The 26,953-nt window shown below is 37.8% G+C and overlaps 1 protein-coding gene across 5 annotated transcripts in view; it reads left to right on the plus strand.

Annotated features, from left to right (window-relative positions):
* Nucleotides 1–26,953, plus strand: part of LOC136766650 (sodium/potassium-transporting ATPase subunit beta-1-interacting protein 3) — a 124,827-nt gene that overhangs the window by 88,529 nt on the left and 9,345 nt on the right. For 3 of the 5 annotated variants that reach the window (XM_066720293.1, XM_066720313.1, XM_066720304.1), the window contains exon 5: nt 14,369–14,429. In XM_066720293.1, coding sequence (XP_066576390.1) covers nt 14,369–14,429 — 61 coding nt within the window. Of the gene's footprint in view, nt 1–14,368; nt 14,473–26,953 lie in introns of all 5 variants that reach the window. The other 2 variants (XM_066720323.1, XM_066720332.1) reach the window with 1 other exon arrangement.

Raw genomic sequence — 26,953 nt, forward strand, 5'->3', positions numbered from 1 at the left:
AGGAAATATTTTTCACTACTTTGGAAATAAATGGAGGAGAAGCGATGTGTGTTTATCAACACACTGGAGGCAGCAGGGGTTTCATGTCAGGCTCCTGTCCCAACACGTGTGCCTCGGGTTTCTGATCCCATCCTGGCGGAAGGTCAAAGAAGGATATGCAGGCAAGTCAGGAGATACGAGGCCAGTTCGCCACTGAACTTGGCACTGCTAGAATGTAATAGAGTTTTGATATTGCAGTGTCATCACTGAGAAATACTTAGCATGATAAATCAATAAGTAGAATTTCACATTTAAATAAATAGGCAACGAGAATGAGAAGTAACTGGGTGATCAGAATGCGCTCTTCTAATGAGGTTAATGAATTTTTAAAGCACAGCACTTTGGGTGTTTGTAGTAACGAATAGATTCCCAATAGGAGGTGACGCGACTGATGAGACAGGCAGCACAGAGGCACACAGGGCGTCACCAGAGCTGCCTTTGAAGAGGTCACATCCCTGGGAGCTCTCCATTAATCACTTCTGCTTGGCCGTTTTTCCGAATCCTTCTATCTGAGGAGAGTTTGGGCAGTTTTCAAACATCATTTAGTGCAAAGCACAGTTGAAGCTTTAGAAAATTGCTGTTCACTAGGGAATACCCTACTGCTTCATGAAAAGTGCCCAGTATTCATTAGCCATAATTATAAAGCTTTGTTTCTTCCATTTAGGAGTCATTTAAGTGTTAATCAGTGAAGTTCATTTTGTCGGTCTGTGTGTGTGTTTGACAGAGAGAATAATTTCAGGGGTTTCAGTGGGATCTTAAAATAGTCTTCTCAGCATTCCTCCTCTCCATAAATTATTGGTGCATTGCTAATTTCAAAGAATCTGAATGACATTAATTATTCAATATGAAAATGAAAGATGACGTTCAGGGGGCTGAATATTATTTCATCAAAGGAAAGCCATATTTAATTAAAAATCAGCTGTGGTAGAGCAGCCGGTACAATGAAGAACACAGAGGAGCATGTAAATAATTAATCAAGGCAGGCCGAGTGACTAGCCTTTCTGCAGAAAGACGCAAAGGGGGGGAAACCAATACTACATTTTAGATACACAGATATGTGAACAAATAAGAAGTGCATGACTAATCAGATTATATGGGTTTCCTTTTCTATTGAGGCTGCTTGTACAGAATTAATACAGTGGGGCTATCTGCGATATACAGTCAGATTGGTAGAAGAAAAAAATATTAATACAGGGGACGTCAGCATTTTCTGTCTCAACATATAATTAAGAACGATAATCAGCCATCAAGTGAGTCATATTATAAAACATATGAATGTAGTACCACAGGGAAACAGATGAGAGTTATACTGTAAAATGATTTACTATACTAATTATAAGAGTACCTCCAGGTGCTTCTTAGTGCTTTGTAAAAGCCCTATAACAATCCTTTATTAAATAGCTCATTATAGGAGAAGTTTTTTTAATCACTACATCTATCTATCAATGTATCTTATCTAGTCATATATTTCTGTATAGATCTCTACTATGTTAGGCCCTCATTAATACATGTATGTATATTCATGTTATATTTAGTGTAAACAGGTAAGCCCATTGAATAATTTTTTCTTTTGAATACAGTAGTCATTAGGAGTTCAAACTGGGGAAATGTATATGTCCAAACAGGGTTTTTCTCCATTGCAATGGTGGAAAGTGTATTTTATTTTGTCTATTGAATCCACTGAGATTCAGTAAGGAATCTATAATTCATAAGACATCTAAGGTTCACATCTAAGTTACAAAGAAAAAAGTCTTACCATTCTTATTCCATTCAGCTGACTTTGAAGTTTGTTCAGATTTTGTTGTTTTTAAAGACAGAAATAAAACTGACATCATGATAGTCATAGAGCCAGTGAATGCTTTAGATTCTAATATTTCATCAAATACACTACCACAGGTATTGTTGACGGTTGTGCAGTTACTGGGTGATAGATTTGGTTGATGAACTTGATGTTATTTTGAGATAAATACATGGCTTTTTAGCTTTAAACGCCCTGTGAAGTATTTATTTTGCGAATAAAGCAGGCCCTACTTTTCAGCTAGTAGTATGATGAAGAAGCTCTGAGCTTACTTCTGGGAATCTTTATGACATCAGAAAGATGTGATCATAGACTAAGGCAATGGCGGGGAGGGGGCGGGTTCATCAAAGCTATTTACCAGCCAGTTGCCTGTACACCAGTATAACACTATTCATAGCACAGGGTTTTGTTATTTGATTTGTGTTTTATTTTAATTATTGGAGTTCAGTGTTGTTTCAAACAACTTTGGCAGCTACTGGACTAATATGCAATCCTATTTCATAATAATTGCATCACTTGATTTACAATATTTGCTTACCAGGACAGGAACGTATTATTATTGATGGTGGTAGATGCCAATACCCAGGGTAACTTATTAGTTATCACAAAATACACACATTTCAAGAGACATAGTACAGTATTTCTGAAATGGCTAGATTTTTTGGCAGGTTACATCCTGCTACTAAAACATATCTGTGGCTTTTATTATATATTTTTGCCAATAATTGTCATACTTTTAGAAATGCACAAACACACTTTCCCAACAGAATCAGGACAAGAAGCTATGCAGGAGGTGCTGTTAAATAAACTCTTCTCTTTTTATATATATTTGCTGGTATGTCATTCATGGGTAGAGAATCATAATAGCAGATCATCCCAATGGAAGCGTTTGCTGAATACTTTTGAATAGGCCTTTGATGGAATAAAAAGATGTTGGTTGTTTTAGTGAGACTGATGTGATCTCTCAGGCTTTCTGACTCTGAAATGCTGTGCTTTTTTGTGTCTATGTTGGATGTAATTTAAATGGGGTGTCCATTTTGAGCACTCTAGGAACATCCCAACAATGGCTTGTATTGTGATGTATTATGTTAGTTTGTGTTAAATAAAGGAAAGCCCTTAAACGTTATGGTGGGAATAAGGAGTTTGCATTAAGTTCCACAGCCTCAATGATTGAGGATGTGCATTTATTTATTATTGACAAAAGAGGATTTGACATTCGCATTTCTTTTACCCTGGAGTCTGATAAATAAGGTGATCTTTTGCTTTACAGATATCACTGCTAGTTCACCTCTTAAGCAAATGTATCCTTCTTCACTAGACCAACAAAAGCCAGCTGTTCATCCCGAGTGATTAGGCAGTCCAGTGTACACAAGACCAGGGAAATGGTTTACCTTTGCTCCTCTCATGTCATGCTTTTCGTTTCTGGCACATTGCAACATCAGTTAAACAAACAAACCAGCTGCATATAATCGTGAGCCAAGCAATTGTTACGGTAAATGCTTAGTTTAAACCCAACTAGAACTGTCCTTATTTTGAGTTCATTGCACTCTGTTTTTATTTCCAGATTGAGGAAGATAAGAAAAATATACCAAATAGTTGGGGATTTATTTATACTGAAGCAGTGTATTATCTGCAACCTTATTATCACAACTCTTAATGCAACAAAATTATGTTTATTTTTCATTTTTTGAATAACAGGCAATTGAGCCAGAAAGAAGTATGGAGTCGGGAGATTAATTGTGACTGCCAAATTTAGAGTTGATTAATAATTAATCATCCGAAAGACATTTGCATTCATCTATTAATAATCTAGGTAGGAAGAGGCCAAGAAATCTGATCGAGCGTGGCAAACTTGCCAGCAAAAGAAGCAGGGGAAAAAGTTCACTTCAAGGGAGAGTGATATTTACGCCTAACACTGGTCACAATTTTAAATATTTCAAATAGTGTTATGTGTGATCTAGATGTGTTAAGCATGTCTCCATGCCAGGAAAGGATATTTATAAAATAGAAACTGAATAGACATCTGAGGATACGAATTGGACAGCATACAGAAAATGTCCTCTTGGTACACTTTCAAGGGAACCACAGTCAAGTTTCTGTTCCCCCAAGTTACACTAACGTTGGATCATCCAAACTAATCTGAATACACAATCATCAGTGCTAATCAGGGGAAGGAACTGCAGTGTGTGTCGCAGTCTGTTCTGTTTTGCGCTGATCAACTTTGTGCAAAATAACCATTTAATTACTCTGTTTTTCTGTCATGTCTGGCCATCCCCCACTTCCCCCTAAAATTAAAATAAAATTGGCAACTTAAATAATTGGTAACAAAATGCATCAAACATCAACGCAAAAACCACATGTAAAAAATAACCACCAAGTCCCTCAAACAGAAATTCACAGTATTTATATTTTACGCATTTTATCTGATTTGTATTTTTCATCTTCTTCCTCTTCTTAATAAGAATTATAATATTGTTACAGTTTATTGTTGAATAATAGAAGTTATTCTGCTATTAGGCTTCTGCTGACAGATAGGATGCTAGCATGGAGATGTAACCATGGTCTCCACAAGGCATACCACTACGTCTTTTATGATTAATTGCTGCAAGACCATGCAAAGAATTTGTCCATTATTGTTAGATTACGAATTTGACAGGTATTCATTCCTTTTTTTTCTCCATTTAATCCAATATACTGTGGTTTGAGTACCATAGATAAACTTGTGAGCAAATGATCTTTGTATATCTCTGAGTTCAGTGCAGGCCGCAAGTCACCTGACACAACTGAGATTGCTTCTCCTATATCACAGGAAAAAGTTTTAGCATCACCAGTTAATAAGGTTATTGGATTCTGGTTACAGCACTTGGAAGTAAGCACAAATTCACATGGTTATAAGGGTTAAACTAATGTCTTCAGTCTTAATTTGTATTAACAATCTGCTGTTTTTATGAAGGAACATCTTGCTGAGATGTTATATTATGAATAAAGAGTATCTTTGTATGCGATCATCCTGTTCGAGAATGAATTCCACATTTGTATGAGAGAAAATAATTGCAGTACATTATTAAGCCCAGTCCTGACTGGAAGGGGGAAATTGTTTTAAGGAATACATTTTGTGATATTAATATTACTTTGTCCACTAGCCATCATTTATAATTAAAGGTTAATTTTCTTTTGGTTGCGAGTTGAGATGGGTTGATGGTAAGAATGCAGAACACGCTTCCCAAAGGCCAATCAGTGCCATGGGATCGAATTCAGACGAGCAAACGGGACAAGAAAAAGTAAAACTGAAGTAGAACACTTGTGTGAAAATGTCTCCTCTCCTTGATTATAAAGCTTTGCTCTGAGGCCAGCTATAATTTGAGTTCAAACGAACAGCAAAACATTATAATTACAAGTCTACTGTAATTAGTAATTAGTGTTAGTGATGTGGAGTACTGTTTAAGTGTTTTATTTTTGTTATATGTTTTAGATAGTAACTGATTTATAAGCAACAGGATACAAAAGACTCAGTGAGACATGTTGCTTGTTGTATAGATTGCTAAGCTCTATAATTAGCTGTAACTGTGGAAAAAAACAAGAATTAAATTATTGGATTGATTAAGGGGTCAGAAGTGGTAGTGGCGGCAGCTTAGAGTTTAGGAAGACTTGCACCATAAATCAGTTGCGATGCCCTTAAACGCAATGACAATATCTTATGAAAAATGCTGCAGGCCTTTAGGTTATTCTTAATTGGTTTGCAATAAGGTAGCTGAGGAACAAAGCAAGCATAAAGAAATTAACTTTATTAAAGAAACACAAATGAGACTGGGACAACCCTTTCTTATCTGCAATTAAACAAGTAAGTGCATGTTTTATTCACTCTGTAGATATTATAGGGCTGAAATAAGAAATTAAAGAAGTGCTTAGAAAATGGAAAGTAATATAGCAGAGAGACTGAGATAATGCTTCATTTTTGTTAACAATGTTAACAAGACATTTTAGGTTAAACAAGTGTATTCCACACCGGTTGATAAAACAGGTGCATTACTGGCTGAAGGTTGTGTGTATCTGTGCAGTTATAGAATTATCAGTTAAAATGTCACACTTACTTCTAGCTTATGTTCCAGTCATGTTTTTTGTTGTTGCTGTTTAATATCCTTAACTGAGTAATTGTTTTTTTATTATTAAGCTTCACACAACAGATTTTAACCTATCAAATATCAAATATGAGTATTTAAGTAGGCTAAACCCTTTCTTTAATGTTTTTGTGAAATTAAGTATATCAGAAGATGGTACTTGATCATAAATGTTAAAAGACAATTACTTTCTTGGTTTTCATGTGTTGACTGTTAAATAATTACACCAATGTAATAATTTGCATTTTAATAGGCAGAACATAAAAGCTGTGTTCTAATGTTCCTCTTCAGATTTAAACATGTTAAAACAGTTTTCTGATTTCCTTCACGTCTCAAAACATTTTGAAAATGTACTTAAACCATTTACAAATCAAGGTCCCTAATTGTCAGTGAAAATCTTCTATATAGCCAAACTGAAGCCCACATTTAATCACCTTTTCAAATTGAAAGGTGATTATACTTACATTTTTCTGTCCAAACAGACCATCCTAGGCGTGTCACTAAAAGTAAATGTGTTTTTACAGATGTTAATGGTGAGGGTGAGTGGAAGGGATTGGTGTGTCACACAAAATTGTATGCTAAGTAGTTCAACTTGAAATGTTGGAAAACCTGTACTCCAGTTTTGTAATACATGAATGAAATAAAACCAGCAAACAGGCCCACAGTGACATGTCTTGTACTCCTGTCCGATGACAATGTTAAGTATCACTGCATCCCAATTTCAGATTCTCCTGACAACATGTAATACGAGCCTATATCTTTTGCTTGTATTAAATCAGCACCGCATGGGTATCGTTAAATAACCCCTGTGGTTTTCTTTTGGCCACCGTTCTGCGTCGCTCTGCCCATTTGTGTTCTCACCAGGAACAGCCAATAACCTGTCAGCCTCAATCCTCGACAAACAGGTTCGCTCCCTCAATTAAGAGTTAATCGCATACAGCAGTCTATTACCTTAGTTAGAATAGCATTTCCCAAAGTGTGGCTGCCTGTTTGGATCATTGTTCCTTTCAATTTCTTACACACTAAGAGCCAGGCAATCTTCCTGTGGTTTTTTATATTATTTTAAGAAAGGTAGATGAAAATGTGATCCTGTTTCCTGCCACTCTCCCATTTTATAGTTCGAGTGCACTAACGATACACTAGCCAATACACTATATACTATAATGGCACAGGATTGGGGCAGACACTGGTGTGTGTAGTGACGCTAAAATCGTAATGATGGGTAGAGGTGGAGGGGCCCCTAAACTGAGCTTTGATTGGGGCCCCAAAATTGACAAGCACGCCCCTGCTTCTGAGAGTGGCTGAGATTAAAATACCTGATGGGGAAACTTTATGGATTGACTGAACTCTCGCTCTCTCACACACACACACATCCTTTATAAGATTTCACATAAGTTTAAAGCAATGTATTTCAATTTGAATCCAGTAAAATGTCGCCTGCTATATGCTGTTATCACTTGTTAAAAAATAAAATGGTGAAAAGCTGACTTATATGTTGCGTGGAAGCGGATACCTTAAACCGAAACTGGATGTTTAAACAATTAGTCAAAGCTACGTCTTAAGAATTTTAAAACATATCATCAGTCTGACAGCCTTTATCCAGATTACTCAATTTAAAAGTCATATCTGCCAAAACACGCTGCAGATTTCATGTTCAACAACAGTCTGGGTCCTGGTTCCCTTATATTCGTTAATGTGAAGGCAGGTGCTATTGCCCAAAAAACAGGGATTTGTAAAACTGTCATCACTGCTGTTTTAATACAGCTGCCAGATACAGCATGAAAAGTTAGATAGCTTCACTGAAGTCTGACATTTGAGACAGAGCAGTGGGGGGGGCGGGTAAGTGTCAATGTGTATTTAAATTCAGTGATTATGAGCTGTACAGCACCCGCCTCCCCCTTCATTGCTCTGACTCAAATGACAGAATTCGTAGTAGCTAGCTGACTACTTGTGCTATTTCTGGGAACTAAACTGAAACAGCCGTACACTTTTAATTTCCCTAAGAATGGAATTTGACCCAAAATTTTAAACAAACTGATATCAATTCAGTACTTGGAGAATTATATTTATACATGTAGAGCAAAAATAACCATTTAGCACATAAAGTAGCTACCAGGGCCAAGTACTTTGAGCCTCACATGGATAAGAGAGATTGGTTATGGCTGTGACATGTAGACAGTAACTACTGCATACAGTTTCGTAATTCAAATGAAAAGATTGTCTTCAATAATTAATTATTTTTACCAAGTAAGAGAGGCTGGGAAACCTCAAAGTAACTTAAGTGAATAGATTGTATATTATTCATAATTAATTATGAATTATAAATTATGACTTCAGATTGTCTGATAAGGGCTCCATGAACTTGAATTTGAAAGAACATGAAATTGAAATCCACATTTAAAAAAATAATTTTGGACTTTGGGTGTTTAACAGAAAGCAATTGCAACTGGAATATGTATACAATAGTATAAGTGAACTAACAAAAGGACCATATACATAGCCAACCAGCCAGCACTAATCACTGAGGCTATACCTATACAAAACTTATCTTGTAATTTAGATGAAAACTATCCTAACTTTCACAATGTTTTCTGGAGGCTATCATGTTGAATCTATCCCAAACCAACATGTAAGCCTAATTTTATAACTTAACCTCATATTTGTGCAAATAATGTGTCGTTTTGCATGTGATATAATGCATTTTCACTTCTGGAAGTGACTGTTATCAGGAGCAGAGTAATTATGGCGCAGCATGAGGATTTTTATAAGGTTTCACTGATGTCAGAGTTTGTTAAATATGCTTCTTCCAAAAGTAAATGCTTCTGATATAGAAGGGCCTGTACATGTTACTGCATTCAATAGCTGTTTATATTACATTCATATTTTTTATTTTAATCTTGGATGAACTAAATACATTCCAGGTGTTTTTTGAAGGTGAATTTAAAATGCAATACATTATTAGTATTCCTTCAGAGGTTCAGTATTGTGCTAATATTTTCAGAGAATGTAAATTTCCCCAGGATATTCTCCACATAGCGATACAATTAAATAAATACATACATAAATAAAACATCACTATACAGTGATGATCAGAAATGGTAAAGAGTAAGACCAAAAGACTACATTAAGTTGCACAGCTCCAGCTATGGCTCATGCATAATGTATAGAAGCAGAAAGTGCAGAATGTTCTTTAACACACGCTTTAGTGAGCAGAGTGCCCACCATGAGGATTCATGTCCTATACCATATACACTGAAGAGAAGAAATACTCCTGTTCGTAACTGGGTGATATTTTTTCCAATTGGTTACGGAATGGACCTGAGAATAGAGTTTAACAAGCATAGTAGGATTTGGATAATGATGTCCTAATTGGAAGTCCACAGACAGTTCAAACTGGAGGAGGATGTTTGCAGCTTAATCTCACTCTTGCTACGGTTTGTCTCTCGCTCACCATTCCTACAGATTTCCTGCATTTGTATACATTCCATTTAGCTTATCACAGATCTTGATTGTGAGCCTGTTCACGCAGAGGAAATGCTGACGACAACTCAATATTAAGCAACTGGCTCTGAGTAATGCCAACTCGGTTAAAGTAATTGTACAAAACTTTCCAAATAATATTGGCAACAGTAATTCACAAAGCAGACATATTTTTTTTTTGTGATTGTGCATATATTTATTTGCAACTTGTAATGTAAGTGTCTGACATGTATCTTGAAACACTATGACAGAGGATTCATTATTCAGTGTCTATCTTAATGTATGGTACCTTCTGTTTGTTTGTTTGACAGCATACTGAAAACCTTTTAAAATGCTATCAATTGCTGTCAAAATGCAATTTGACCCTGCTATTTAAAGAAACAACAACATTGTTTTGTGTTTACCCAGTAACACCGAATGTAATGTACCCTCTGACTCAACAACACACATGCCTATCTAGAGACAAATGCATTTTGTTTTCATATTATTCCTTTATATGTATAGACTCTGCACTTCATCAAATACATAACAATAAAATATTGTATACTGGATTTTCTTTAAAGGACACACTAAAGAAACGTATTCTTCCCCCTAAGATACATTTCAAGGCCTCTCCTTATGAAGTCTCTAATAAATACTAAAGCTCAAGCTTTCATGTTGAATGGATGTATTGCACATCTTTTGTAGCTTGATATGCAGCTGAAGACGAGTCAAGCACCAAGCAAGAAATAATATAAGGTAGCTCAGCGAACGGGAGCTTTGCCTCTACAGGGAGACAGTTTAATGTTTGTTGAACGCTACATTTAAATATAATTTTAGTGCACAGCTGTGGATTTAAGGGTGAGCTGAAATAATATCAGTGATTTTCTTGGCTGATGTCCCTTATGTTCACATAAGAATGTTAATGACATTCATAAAAGCATTATTGATTGTTTCCGTGTCCCAGGTAAGGCTTTGGAGCTATACATGATAATGTTTATTAATTGAGTTATTATTTGGCGACTATTCCTTTTAGATAGATAAAAGTTGGTGGTGAGTAATTCTTTAAAGCTGACAATTACTATATGTTCTGCAGTTTGCTAAGCCATTTACATTTAAAGATTCCCAGGGCCTTGTTATGCCTAGCCATGTAGACATATCCTCCAGAGCAAAGAAAACGTGTCTGGATCGCATGTAGAGAGACCCTTTTAAGTGCATTTGAATTGCTACACACATACAGTCATATGGGCACACACTGTTGTCCAGTTTCAGTGTTTTCCATTGGGAGGCCTGCTGTTTTAGTCTTCTAGCTACAGCTCATTGCCCTGGTTTACTATTTCACCATATTTTTATTATCATTGGTTTAAATTGTAAAAATCATAAGGTAATATTTGCAGACGAGGTAGATGAACCTTTCTTCCATGGTCTTGGATATCCTGCCAGTGTCTTTGTGTGCTGCAGGCAGCAGTTTGAACTTAAGCACTTGAATACAGTGGAGTCTAGGAAGTTTGGAAAGAGAAAGTGATAAAGTTACAGAGTTAGGGGGTAAGCTGTGAGTACTTACGTGACCTCGGAGGGATACCACGGCAGAAGGGGGAAGCTCGTGTATAGCAGCTGTCCTGCAGTACACCCCGCTGGCATCACAATCCCACACATCCTGTGAACACACCCTGTTAAACTGGAAATTCAGTCTGACGTTGTCTTCAATTTATATACCATAATATAAATAAAACTGACCAACTGTTATAGGGAACCACCAAGCACATTTTCATTTTAAGATCTTTGCAGTTGAGTAACTGTGGAGGAATTTGACATCCATCTTGCCTTTGAGAAGCTGGGGCTTAATACTTTTAATTATAATTCTGTACCAGGGGAAAGGGGGTATCTTAATAATTACCACACAGCTTTAAAACACATAATAGCAATCAAAAAGTGTTAATTGTTGAGGTAGGAAGATCATAAAATACTGTATTCAAAATGATAGGAGCAGGTGATATCTTTGTTAATGTGCCTGTTGACTTCCATCCCAGGCAGGTTACTATGAGATAGTATGAACCTGATACTGCAAGTCCCAGTCTCACCTCAGTTTGTCCTCCCTATTGTTCCCAATATACGATTCTATCTCTGCCTCCCCTGATGCAGCTAAACACACACGCACTCAAATCTGTACTTGGCATTAAAAATACCTTCCTATTGTCTACTGAGCTCAACGTCTGACAAGTAAATGAGCTGTTGTCTTGATTTTCCTTTGAATCCACTTTTTAATTATTGCATTTTTCTTTTTTCTTTACAGACTGCCTTTCTGTGAGCCAGAAAGGGAGTCAGTGGGGATTGTTTCTGAATGTACAATATGCATCAATCAGATCTCAACAAATTAGAAATTAACATGACATCTAGACAGATTTGGGAGACCATTAAATTATACATTAAAAAGCAATTGGGTTCATCAGGATTGGAAACTAATTTGTGTAGATAAATATTTTATTAGTTGCCTACCACCTGAGAACAAGAAGTGGGATGATGCAATTGAATTGATTGGGATGATTTTCTTTCCTTTTTTCCCCTTATTGAATCTAACCTGATGGAGAGAAATACCTAAACAAGAAAGGCGCATGCTGTATATTAGCAGATGGTGTTCAACGTTGAAAGAAGTCATCAATTTTTAATACGGGTTCTGGGATAGATGACAAGTAGATCCATGATGGCTTTAGAAATGTACTGTGTTGAGTGTTGATGAATAGCCATAGGAGTTTAAAGTCTGATGAATATCCTGCGGTTCCCGCTTTGAAACAATCCCGCCTCCTAAATTCTGAAACCGATGTTGCATCTCTGACAAAAGACAAGGAAATCGTATAATCAGTGTCTCGAGTCCAGATTGTGACAAAAGAGAAGAGTAATAGATTCTAGAGAATTCAAACAAACAAGCAAAAACAGAAACATTTAAATCACTTCTATTTAGTAAGAAAATAGCTACGAGAAAGTTGACTTGCACAACCTTTTCTCACGTGTTTAAATCTTTCAAACGGAACTATGTAACTGCCTCCTGCTTGGGGGGAAAATGATACTATCTTTTTTTCATTTTCATACTTATGAACTGATGCCACAGCTTTGCGATCACATTATACGATAGGGGTGGTTACTTCAAGCAGCACTAATGGGCAGCTCAGAGGCAATGGACAGGCCTTTGATGCCCCAAGGCTGTGGTTTCCTCTGCCTAATCAGACACATCCCAAAAGTGCTTAATGATCCTCTGTATGAGAGCACTAGTTACAGATCTCCTCATGACATCCAGTGATTAAATTGACAGACTAAGGAGAAACAACACACTAAAGGGAGAACCAAGAGACATTTCAGTGTAATGTAGAAAGCTAAATGACAGTTATTGAAACTCTGGGACTTTATTAGCCACATTGTAAGGTTAGGGCTTTTGACTTCCATTAGTGCCATACAAAACTAGAAAAAATGTTTTTATATTTAAGTTCAGTGATGCAAAGAGTTTTTCTCTCCCCTCTTCCAGGCTTTACCTGATCTGTCTCACTGCCTGCTCTCTTCTGGGCAATCAAGCTCACAGTGAACCCTGCAGCCAGGAACGATCCAATTTAATGGAATTTTATTACTGTACGCTCTATAAGGGAATTGACTTCATAGTCCAAACGGAAGTCTTTGAAATGATATGGGGGGAAAAAAAGACCTTCTTTGCAATTTCCTTTAGGGGTATCTGCTCTCGTGGGATCATTACCATCTTTATAGCTTTTTTTTCTTTTTCTTTTTAAAGGCCAAATGTATGGCAGAAGTTACACGTGTAAAGGAATTGAATAGTATGCCTATGTGAGGGTTATTTTTTTTTCCCCACATGTGTAATAATTTGAAGCTCCGTCATTGTGCATTCTTGGTGGCTTGTGCTGAAATACGCTTACCGCTGTTAGAAATGGTTTCACTTCTTTATCTCACACCAAGGCCGGGTGTAAATCAAAATGTTAAGCCACCCAACAACCACCACATTTACAAACCTAGTACTCGGTGGTTGGTTGGTCGGCGGAAGAAAGTGACGACTTGAAAGCAAGAAGCCGCCATGAGGTACAGGCTTAGAAAGTTGTGATTGGCAGGTTGGTTTAAGACTTAATCTGGGCCCTCAGACAGCCGCTCTGTCGGACAGCATCTTAGCAGAAATGGCCAACCTAAGTGGGTTACTGCGTACGCTTTACTCCTTCCCCCATTTTTCACTTTCACTTATACCTTCAGTGTGAGCAATAAAAATAAATCGTTTTCTCCCTGTGAATGTTATTACAGTGGTACATTGAGGTGCTGCCCATATATGGATTTATCCATTTCGTATTTTGCATTCAAAGCTTTGCTGCAGTGGTGGGTGTTCTGTTCTCGTGATCAAAAGGATGATTTTGATTTCATTAAATTTCTTCATTACATAACAGTTCTCTTCATTCCCATCAGGTGTGACAGATATCCACACGTATTTTGTGTGTGATTTTGTATCCTGACAAATGAAACTAGAATATAATATTTTTGACTGAAAAGTAAAAATTGTATCATATATTATAAATGTTCTCAAGCCTGGTCCTTTTTTCAGATTCGTCTGGTTTTCACTGTCATCTTAAATGGTCTGAAAATAGGAACATACTGTGTCTACAGGAGCAGGGGTTTGGTGCGTCAGTGTCAAAATGAATGTACTTACTGGGGTGAAGACATAATGATAAATGGGAAAGTACATGGTCAGTGTTACTTTAAAAAAATGTGATTTAAATTTGTGGAACTGGGAAACTGCCTTGCTAAGTTTAGAAATGTAAAATATAATATACCTAGAAAAAATAAAGATATGACAGTGAAGTCATTCTTTAACTGTGGGGTTAAATGTTGTTTTAGGAAGGATTTTGTACATTGGTTGATCATGTGTCTCTGCATCACACATCTCAGTTTTTTTCTGTCTTTCTCTCCACAGCTGATTGGCTTTGTATACGCCTGTTACGTGATAAGTGTGTTCACAGAAGAAGAGGACAGCTGTAAGTACTGACACCCTCCAGTCCGTCTCTGGAGCTCTCCAGGGTGAGACACAATCTTTAACTAACCCGTAATATCACATCCCATGCCATTGCATATGTCACATTAACATCCTCACGAATCACAGCTTCAGCTTCCATGCACTCCCTTAAGACACATGTGTGCTTTTCATTTGTGGTAGGTGGGCGGTGGAGGTCATTTAAAGGTTGTTCATCAGAAAGTATTGTACTTTTTACAGAGTCTCCGTTCTGTGATTTTAAGTAGTTCCATTAACCCAGGTGATACCCATGTTGATTGGTGTACATTTGAAACGAGGGGATGACCTTGGGGCTCCACAGCAGCTCAGCTCAGGCTCTGAAGCCAAAATCATGTTGCTTTGTAACTGAACAGCTAGGATAACACTGATAGTGGGGCAAAGAGAAAGGACACAATGTTTTTCAGCTGAGGGCTGGACGGATTCTACTTAAGCTTTGTGAAAACATACATCTTTGCAAATCAGGAAAAGTGACAGAGAGTCATGCAGATATTATAAGAGCAATCATTTTTGCTAATTATGTAATGATTGCAATAAAAGTCTCCCGGTCTGTGTGCCTTTTAGCCTGTCTCTTCTGAGTGCTAGTCAGGCTCCTTAGTTCACGCTTGGAGACAGCTATTGGTGACCTGTTCCTGGTGATCTCAGTAGCTGACTCAGTGACAGAGCCTAGGGATGTCTTAGATTGCTGTCAGAGGGTTAACAGGCAAGGCCAAAAACCCAGTGAACTTGAAAATGTTCCGAGGCAGTAATAACCAAATGTTAAACAACTTAGCTATCAAAATAAGTGGCAAGTTTCAAGAACAAGCTGTAACTGTGTCCAAGATTGTTACCAAAGTCTGAACAGAGAATTAGTTTGAATGTTTCATACGTAGTATCTGACATTTTGTGCTTCAGGAGATGGGATCACAACATTATTCTTTAAATACAGTATTTTGCAAATGCATTCTCCGTTCCTGTTTGGAGTCAAAGGGGAGAACAGTAAAAGAAGAAAAAGAATGCTTGTTCTCAGTTATGTGATACTGTCATTCGGATATGAACAAAGTAATACTCAAAAGTTATTTTCCTTTACTTGTCTGTGTAGAGGCCTGATTTTGACGGCATTTTGTGACTGTCTTGTTAACTGCAGGCAGTTATTATGATGTCATAAGGCCTAAATTAGGGAGCTGATCACAGACTTCAGACTTTGTCATGGTAATTTTAAAGTGCTCCTGTGAGCAACATTTGTATTAGCTCAGAGATGACACTGACACAGGATAATCAGTTGTGGGAAGGGATGAGTTCCTTCTCTGTAGCTTTTTCATTTATATAGCGCACATCTTCTATAAATGTCTTCAAACAAAGGTTGTAATGCCATAAAATTAAGTGCTTTAATTAGAAGAATATAGTGCAAGCAACAATTTATTATTTACAGTGAGGGGAAAAAAGTATTTGATCCCCTGCTGATTTTGTAAGTTTGACCACTGACAAAGAAATGATCAGTCTATAATTTTAATGGTAGGTGTATTTTAACAGTGAGAGACAGAATAACAACAACAAAATCCAGAAAAACGCATTTCAAAAAAGTTATACATTGATTTGCATGTTAATGAGGGAAATAAGTATTTGACCCCTTCGACTTAGTACTTGGTGGCAAAACCCTTGTTGGCAATCACAGAGGTCAGACGTTTCTTGTAGTTGGCCACCAGGTTTGCACACATCTCAGGAGGGATTTTGTCCCACTCCTCTTTGCAGATCCTCTCCAAGTCATTAAGGTTTCGAGGCTGACATTTGGCAACTCGAACCTTCAGCTCCCTCCACAGATTTTCTATGGGATTAAGGTCTGGAGGCTGGCTAGGCCACTCCAGGACCTTAATGTGCTTCTTCTTTAGCCACTCCTTTGTTGCCTTGGCTGTGTGTCTTGGGTCATTGTCATGCTGGAATACCCATCCACGACCCATTTTCAATGCCCTGGCTGAGGGAAGGAGGTTCTCACCCAAGATTTGACGGTACATGGCCCCGTCCATCGTCCCTTTGATGCAGTGCAGTTGTCCTGTCCCCTTAGCAGAAAAACACCCCCAAAGCATAATGTTTCCACCTCCATGTTTGACGGTGGGGATGGTGTTCTTGGGGTCATTCCTCCTCCTCCAAACACGGCGAGTTGAGTTGATGCCAAAGAGCTTGATTTTGGTCTCATCTGACCACAACACTTTCACCCAGTTCTCCTCTGAATCATTCAGATGTTCATTGGCAAACTTCAGACGGGCCTGTACATGTGCTTTCTTGAGCAGGGGGACCATGCGGGCGCTGCAGGATTTCAGTCCTTCACGGCGTAGTGTGTTACCAATTGTTTTCTTGGTGACTATGGTCCCAGCTGCCTTGAGATCATTAACAAGATCCTCCCGTGTAGTTCTGGGCTGATTCCTCACCGTTCTCATGATCATTGAAACTCCACGAGCTGAGATCTTTCATGGAGCCCCAGATCGAGGGAGACTGACAGTTATTTTGTGTTTCTTCCATTTGCGAATAATCGCACCAACTGTTGTCACCTGCTCACCAAGCTGCTTGGCGATGGTCTTGTCGCCCATTCCAGCCTTGTGTAGGTCTACAATCTTGTCCCTGACATCCTTGGACAGCTCTTTGGTCTTGGCCGTGTTGGAGAGTTTGGAATCTGATTGATTGATTGCTTCTGTGGACAGGTGTCTTTTATACAGGTAACGAGCTGAGATTAGGAGCACTCCCTTTAAGAGAGTGCTCCTAATCTCAGCTCATTACCTGTATAAAAGACACCTGGGAGCCAGAAATCTTGCTGATTGATAGGGGATCAAATACTTATTTCCCTCATTAACATGCAAATCAATGTATAACTTTTTTGAAATGTGTTTTTCTGGATTTTTTTGTTGTTATTCTGTCTCTCACTGTTAAAATACACCTACCATTAAAATTATAGACTGATCATTTCTTTGTCAGTGGGCAAACGTACAAAATCAGCAGGGGATCAAATACTTTTTTCCATCACTGTATAACCTTTCATTTAAGTGACACTTTGACCTCTGAAAATATGTATATTTTCATTTGCCTTCACCAAGACCAGTGTTGCGCCTTATACTGCACACCTACACCGCTAGATGATTAATCAGGCCATCAGTGTAATTAACACGGAGAACATTGAAAGCACTGTTCTTTGCTGTGAGAATAAAATCATTAGTAGTCCTTGGGGAAAAATAAAAACTGAATATGACCGTGATGGTGGAAAGATGAATGAATCTAAGAAAATGCCCAAATAAATATTTGATAAGTAACTGAACTGCAGATTTTACTTTTTAAAACACTTCTTTGTTTTTTAAATCAAAACTACAAAGGTTAAGAAGCTAGAAAATAATAAATATCAATGTTACATTATAGAAATATATTTCTTTATCCTTAACATAATGAAACATTCACCCTTAGGTAAAGCTTATTTTTAGATGCAGCGCTTTTACCAAGCTTATTTACATACAGTTGGATGACAGAATCCTACAATATTAACATTTCTGTTCACACACAGATGCTTTGTATGCGAAAAGGTGGATAGCTGTTGAAACTTTAGTTACTGAGTACTTTTATCTAGTTTAAAGTAACTGAAAGCCTTATTAGAGTTGCAACAAAGCAAATTTAAAATATAAATACAATGTACATTTATTCCAGACCCCATCACCAATGAAAGCCCTAATCACCAAATAATTTATTATATATATATATATATATATATATATATATATATATATATATATATGTATGTATATATGTATGTATATATATATACACTCACCTAAAGGATTATTAGGAACACCATACTAATACTGTGTTTGACCCCCTTTCGCCTTCAGAACTGCCTTAATTCTACGTGGCATTGATTCAACAAGGTGCTGAAAGCATTCTTTAGAAATGTTGGCCCATATTGATAGGATAGCATCTTGCAGTTGATGGAGATTTGTGGGATGCACATCCAGGGCACGAAGCTCCCGTTCCACCACCTCCCAAAGATGCTCTATTGGGTTGAGATCTGGTGACTGTGGGGGCCAGTTTAGTACAGTGAACTCATTGTCATGTTCAAGAAACCAATTTGAAATGATTCGACCTTTGTGACATGGTGCATTATCCTGCTGGAAGTAGCCATCAGAGGATGGGTACATGGTGGTCATAAAGGGATGGACATGGTCCGAAACAATGCTCAGGTAGGCCATGGCATTTAAACGATGCCCAATTGGCACTAAGGGGCCTAAAGTGTGCCAAGAAAACATCCCCCACACCATTACACCACCACCACCAGCCTGCACAGTGGTAACAAGGCATGATGGATCCATGTTCTCATTCTGTTTACGCCAAATTCTGACTCTACCATCTGAATGTCTCAACAGAAATCGAGACTCATCAGACCAGGCAACATTTTTCCAGTCTTCAACTGTCCAATTTTGGTGAGCTTGTGCAAATTGTAGCCTCTTTTTCCTATTTGTAGTGGAGATGAGTGGTACCCGGTGGGGTCTTCTGCTGTTGTAGCCCATCCGCCTCAAGGTTGTACGTGTTGTGGCTTCACAAATGCTTTGCTGCATACCTCGGTTGTAACGAGTGGTTATTTCAGTCAAAGTTGCTCTTCTATCAGCTTGAATCAGTCGGCCCATTCTCCTCTGACCTCTAGCATCAACAAGGCATTTTCGCCCACAGGACTGCCGCATACTGGATGTTTTTCCCTTTTCACACCATTCTTTGTAAACCCTAGAAATGGTTGTGCGTGAAAATCCCAGTAACTGAGCAGATTGTGAAATACTCAGACCGGCCTGTCTGGCACCAACAACCATGCCACGCTCAAAATTGCTTAAATCACCTTTCTTTCCCATTCAGACATTGAGTTTGGAGTTCAGGAGATTGTCTTGACCAGAACCACACCCCTAAATGCATTGAAGCAACTGCCATGTGATTGGTTGGTTAGATAATTGCATTAATGAGAAATTGAACAGGTGTTCCTAATAATCCTTTAGGTGAGTGTATATATATATATGTATGTATATATATATAATACATTATTTGGTGATTAGGGCTTTCATACACATACACATACACACACAACACACACAGTACTGTGCAAAAGTTTTAGGCAGGTGTGAGAAAATGCTGTAAAGTAAGAATACTTTCAAAAATAGACATGTTAATAGATTATATTTATCAATTAACTAAATGCAAAGTGAGTGAACAGAAGAATAATCTAAATCAAATCAATATTTGGTGTGACCACCCTTTGCCTTCAAAACAGCATCAATTTTTCTAGGTACACTTGCACACAGTTTTTGGAGGAACTCGGCAGGTAGGTTGGCCCAAACATCTTGGAGAACTAACCACAGCTCTTCTGTGGATTTAGGCAGCCTCAGCTGCTTCTCTCTCCATGTAATCCCAGACAGACTCGATGATGTTGAGATCAGGGCTCTGTGGGGGCCATACCATCACTTCCAGGACTCCTTGTTCTTCTTTACGCTGAAGATAGTTCTTAATGACTTCACTGTATGTTTGGGGTCGTTGTCATGCTGCAGAATAAATTTGGGGCCAATCAGATGCCTCCCTGATGGTATTGCATGATGGATAAGTATCTGCCTGAACTTCTCAGCATTGAGGAGACCATTAATTCTGATCAAATCCCCAACTCCATTTGCAGAAATGCAGCCCCAAACTTGCAAGGAACTTCCACCATGCTTCACTGTTGCCTGCAGACACTCATTTGTGTACTGCTCTCCAGCCCTTCGGAGAACAAACTGCCTTCTGCTACAGCCAAATATTTCACATTTTGACACATCAGTCCAGAGCACCTGCTGCCATTTTTCTGCTCCCCAGTTCCTGTGTTTGTGCATATTTCGTTTCGTTTCCTTGTTTGCTTTTTGGCCACAAGTCTTCCATGAAGGCCACTTCTGACCAGACTTCTCCAGACAGTAGATGGGTGTACCAGGGTCCCACTGTTTTCTGCCAATTCTGAGCTGATGGCACTGCTGGACATCTTCTGATTGTGAAGGGAAGTAAGCATGATGTGTCTTTCATCTGCTGCAGTGAGTTTCCTTGGCTGACCACTGTGTCTACGGTCCTCAACGTTGCCTGTTTCTTTGTGCTTCTTCAAAAGAGCTTGGACAGCACATCTGGAAACCCCTGTCTGCCTTAAAATGTCTGCCTGGGAGAGACCTTGCTGGTGCAGTAGAACTACCTTGTGTCTTGTTGCTGTGCTCAGTCTTGCCATGGTGTATGACTTTTGACAGTAAACTGTCTTCAGCAACCTCACCTTGTTAGCTGAGTTTGGCTGTTCCTCACCCAGTTTTATTCCTCCTACACAGCTGTTTCTGCTTCAGTTAATGATTGTGTTTCAACCTACATATTGAATTGATGATCATTAGCACCTGTTTGGTATAATTGTTTAATCATACACCTGACTATGCCTACAAAATCCCTGACTTTGTGCAAGTGTACATAAAAGAATTGATGCTGTTTTGAAGGCAAAGGGTGGTCACACCAAATATGGATTTGATGTAGATTTTTCTTCTGTTCACTCACTTTGCATTTAGTTCGTTGATAAATATTATCTATTAACATGTCTATTTTTGAAAGCATTCTTACTTTACAGCATTTTTTCACACCTGCTTAAAAGTTTTGCACAGTACTGTGTGTATATATATACACTCACCTAAAGGATTATTAGGAACACCATACTAATACTGTGTTTGACCCCCTTTCGCCTTCAGAACTGCCTTAATTCTACGTGGCATTGATTCAACAAGGTGCTGAAACCATTCTTTAGAAATGTTGGCCCATATTGATAGGATAGCATCTTGCAGTTGATGGAGATTTGTGGGATGCACATCCAGGGCACGAAGCTCCCGTTCCACCACATCCCAAAGATGCTCTATTGGGTTGAGATCTGGTGACTGTGGGGGCCAGTTTAGTACAGTGAACTCATTGTCATGTTCAAGAAACCAATTTGAAATGATTCGACCTTTGTGACATGGTGCATTATCCTGCTGGAAGTAGCCATCAGAGGATGGGTACATGGTGGTCATAAAGGGATGGACATGGTCAGAAACAATGCTCAGGTAGGCCGTGGCATTTAAACGATGCCCAATTGGCACTAATGGGCCTAAAGTGTGCCAAGAAAACATCCCCCACATCATTACACCACCACCACCAGCCTGCACAGTGGTAACAAGGCATGATGGATCCATGTTCTCATTCTGTTTACGCCAAATTCTGACTCTACCATCTGAATGTCTTAACAGAAATCGAGACTCATCAGACCAGGCAACATTTTTCCAGTCTTCAACTGTCCAATTTTGGTGAGCTTGTGCAAATTGTAGCCTCTTTTTCCTATTTGTAGTGGAGATGAGTGGTACCCGGTGGGGTCTTCTGCTGTTGTAGCCCATCCGCCTCAAGGTTGTACGTGTTGTGGCTTCACAAATGCTTTGCTGCATACCTCGGTTGTAACGAGTGGTTATTTCAGTCAAAGTTGCTCTTCTATCAGCTTGAATCAGTCGGCCCATTCTCCTCTGACCTCTAGCATCAACAAGGCATTTTCGCCCACAGGACTGCCGCATACTGGATGTTTTTCCCTTTTCAACCATTCTTTGTAAACCCTAGAAATGGTTGTGCGTGAAAATCCCAGTAACTGAGCAGATTGTGAAATACTCAGACCGGCCCGTCTGGCACCAACAACCATGCCACGCTCAAAATTGCTTAAATCACCTTTCTTTCCCATTCAGACATTCAGTTTGGAGTTCAGGAGATTGTCTTGACCAGGACCACACCCCTAAATGCATTGAAGCAACTGCCATGTGATTGGTTGGTTAGATAATTGCATTAATGAGAAATTGAACAGGTGTTCCTAATAATCCTTTAGGTGAGTGTACATACATATATATATATATATATATATATATATGGTTTGTATATTATATGTTTTGACTAGGCTTTGCTAGTTACAATTTTGTACTGGTCGCATCAGTGTGAGCTAGAAAAGCTAATAAACGTTTCATGATTTCTTCTAACTTTCATGATTTGGTCAAACAGTATGTTCCTGCTGCTATCAAATGTGGAGTATACATACATTTTTTAACCTTAGTTAAAGATGAAATGTATCCCTTTCTAGGTTTACATGGTCTTAGTTTATTGCACTCAAGATGAGTAGCTGTTAACCCAAGATCAATGAAGGGGAAAGTAGTGAGTTCATATGCAAATAAGTGATACAGATAGCCCTCATGCTGTTTTTGCAGGAAAATCCCAGAAATGCGTGAGAACAATACTCGAGACACTAACATCACAGAGTCCATGATTATCATGTGACGACTTGTGAAAATTAATCCGTGTACAGCTGTGGCTTGCGGCTCACGTCTAGTTGTTTAATACTTTGTTTTGCTGATCTTACTATCAAGCCGTGAATATAAATTCAACTAATAATCTCCCTTCTAATGAATTGTGAATTGTGTAATAATTGTAAGTAGGCTATATAAGAAAACAGTCCAACCTAGGCAAGTGTTTTTATAACATATTATTAAGGTGGCTGGAGAGCTTGACTTTTCAGATCATTCTGTTAAGATTGATAAGTGATGTGAAAATAAACTTTTAATGCAATAATACCAACTATAATTTTATTTATATTAAGATATTGTCGCTTAAATAAAGCTATAAATCGGCCTGAGAAAGACAAACGTACAAAAGATGTAACTGCAAGTAATATTTAGTGGCACCTCTTCAAATAATTTAATTAAAATACTGTGAGATGTAAGCTGAAGAAGATGTGAAAATCCTCAAGGCCATCCTCTGGGCTTCCAGTAACACATCTCAGGGCTTGGCCTGTGATTTCAGCTGCTGTTTCATCATGAATTATTCTGTTTAGCTGGGATTTTATCCCCTAGAGACCCAATTGGACATATATAATATACAGAGGCCTAGTAAATTGGGATTATAATATTTTTGCCTTCCAAGATAATATGTCTTTCAGCAACTTTCTTTTTAATTATTGTAATGATTTGAACCTGGCAAATTATCAGAGCTGATTGAGGGGATGTTCAGAGTGTAATGTACCTGTCAGGGCTGGATGATAGTTTGGACTGGGAATTGCTGAGCAGGTGGCAGCATATTGGCTGGGATTTCTACACCACCCCTGTGTTGTAAAATGCTTCATATAACCTTTGTAAAGGATGCTTGAATCCTGATTGTCCATAATGATGTTAAATGGAAAAAAGAAAATTATCTTCATGTATGTGTGTGCGTGTGTGTGTGTGTGTGTGTATATATATATATATATATATATATATATATATATATATATATATATAGCTACCCACACTTTTTGATATCTGATTAAAGGTCTCTGGAGAAATCTTAACAACCATTTGAAAACAGCTGGATGATGAATGCAATACCATTGAGAAATCTTTGCTGCCTCGTGTTAAATCAGAAGTGTAGCCTACTTCTCAGAGCTGTCCTTTCAAATTATGCCTTTTTAAATTTTATAATTTATTTCTTAATCATTAATTTGCACTGAACTCTAAAACCATATTAATCGAAACAAGAGCATAAGTTAATTGGCCAGACAGTTGGAACAACTTGAAGGACTAAAAATATATATATTTTTTTTTTCTCTCCCCTAATTACCATTATAATAAAAATATTAAAATGTAGTTCATTCTTGCATTGTCATAGAGCCTTAATCAGGCTGTTTTTCTGAGGTGGACACTTACCATACACACTATTTATTTTTATTTCAAAGATATCAAAGTATATTTTATCATGAGAAAGTCACATTTGATAGCTTTTTTCCTCCCTTATTACATTTCTACATCAAGGTTTAGATGCAGTATTTTGCATTCCCAGACACGAGATATCCTTTCCCCTTATTCTAGATCAGTGTCTCTTCATGTTACATTAGGCATCCCAAACAGACAGCGATTCCCAAGCAGAGACTATTCCACTTCATTTAATTGTATGGGTGTTATCCTCTGTCATTCAGTGTTAGGTTCCTTTCTGTTGAATCAGGAGTGTTACAAGACATATTAACTGGATATCCACAAAGATATTGACAGACAAGAAGAACAAAAATAGCTAAAATGTATTTTTGGTAGGTAATGTAATCATGCAGTATGACTTAAAGTACTATTTCCCTCAAGGTCTAATTGCTCGCTCTTTCTGCAATTAATCTGCTTTTCATTGCCGAAAGACCAGTCCCATCACAGGGTATCTGGACACCCTACTGCATCCAGAGAGGGATCATGTCACCCTGACGAGCTCATCCGCTATGAACCCTGTAACACTGGGAATGTTTCTTGTTTGCATTAACTCCATTATGACACAGCTGAGAGCTTCCTCTGGAAGTATGAAAACTGTTGGCCCACCATGTTTGGGTTGCATATTGTGTTAATTGATTCATACACTAATATGTTCAGCAGAGTTCATATTGTCCATATCCAGTGTCTGAAGCAGTGGGGAAAAAGTATGATAGCCTGGTTCTCAGATACTTTTGCAGGATATAAGAATCAAATTCCATTCCCCTGACTCAATTTTCCGTCCTGAAATTAGTGTTAATCTGCATTGATAATCAAGAAACAAACTGCTCCATTTCTCTTCCACTACATAGGCCTGACAGCAAAACAAAACAAAAAGATCATGTTTGGCATTAAGCCTTGTATTGTGCCCATGGACCAGACATTTTGTATTTACTACTTCAGGGGACTGGAATGTGAAAATAAATATTTTCAAATTTTATACAGATATTAATGACCATTTAAGTAATGTAAGTGACTGAAAATGTTTACAATGCATGAAAAACTGCATGATGCTTTTTGTTTAAAGCCTTTCACGAGTGCACTGATCTGCAAACACAGACCTCTTCATCAACAGTCTTTGACCATTGCAGTTATGTTGTCATTCCCACTTTGACAACAGATTAGCTGGGAAATAGCATGTCCCTCCAATACACTTTAGATTTATGCTGACCTAATTTTCTTGTACAGTGCTTGTACAGCTTCTATACTTTCCGTCTGCTTTTCTGGTGGTAACCAAAATAACTTTTACTATTGATTAATTTAACTCATTAGTGGAAAAGAACCCACTGTTCTCACTGTGCCTCTCAATTAAAGCTGCTGTTAAATGCTCCATAATTAATTGAAATACACTGGTACAGTTATGTAACTTCCATATGCTTGTCACCATCATTTTATTTAAACACATTGGAGGAATGGCCAGGAAAAAAACCCAATTAGAACACAATGTGCCCAGACAACAAAAGTCCGCCTTACTGCTAGTACATTCATACACTGTCAGACTGTTCAGGAATGGCACATTGTCGCACCACAATCTGGCTTCATCTAATTTTGACAAAATTACAAATTGGTAACTTTTACAAATACACTTAGTGCTCTTCTGAATCATTGAACTGACCATCTTTCTTATTGGATGTAGGTTTTCTTTCTCTGGATGCTGTTGAAATCACGTAGGCTGTAATTAGCATTCAGCAAGTGTTTTGTTTTTTTAAACACAGAATAGGATGGATATAATCAGAGTTTGACCATCAGAAAATTGCATTTACGGCCATAACACTGGTTCATTCATTGCCACTCAGAGTTGCAATGTTATTAAACTTAAAAATAATCTTGTCTGCTTTAAATGAACGCTGCTCTTTCACTCTGCACCCTCCGTGAAGTCATGAGATACTTCTTTGAAATATCTTAAATTCTGATGTTGACAGTATAGCTCTGTTTAATAACATTACACTTGCTAAACCGTACACATTCAACTCTTAAATCATGTCCTAGTTTTATTTATTAGGAATCAGAAATGTACACTTTAACCAAGCTGCTATATATAATGAAGATACAAAACTGATACCCTTTGGAGAATAATAACATTTGTTATAACACAAAGTAACATGAACGATGATGTTGTACGTTGTTAGAACAAAGTAAACATAATGAGTTGTTAATCAAATTTTGTCTAATTTGTTGTTGTTTTTTCCTTTTCCAATTGGTTTATTTATTCCCCTCAAACTATAGATAGACTGTAGATACAATGACGGATAGATAGATAAATACGTGAAGAGGTCTTTTTCTTTCTTCAAATTATGCATGTGTGCACTACTGGAAATAAATGCAGATTGAGAGAATGCTAGAATTACCCATTCTAAACCATCAGAAATTATGGACGCTGTAATAAATTGAAAACACATTTTGCATGCTGTGCATTCTAAATCACTATCATTTTCTCTTGGTTTTCTTTACAGGGCCTATATTTACAATCCATTGCATAGGGATTTCAAAAAACTGTTCAGGTTGCTCTGTTGGACAACTAGTCAATGATACTGCAATATATAGAGAGGAGAGTGAATAGTGTATGATGGCATGGTTACACCCTGTTGGTCTGGTTCTTTTACAATTCAGTTGTTATTCCTGTTACCAGAAGGTGTAATATAGCGCTTATTAAGATTCTAAAAATACATATTTAGAATTTATGTAAACC

This window comes from Amia ocellicauda, chromosome 2 (assembly GCF_036373705.1).
Source record: "Amia ocellicauda isolate fAmiCal2 chromosome 2, fAmiCal2.hap1, whole genome shotgun sequence".
Lineage (NCBI taxonomy): Eukaryota > Metazoa > Chordata > Actinopteri > Amiiformes > Amiidae > Amia > Amia ocellicauda.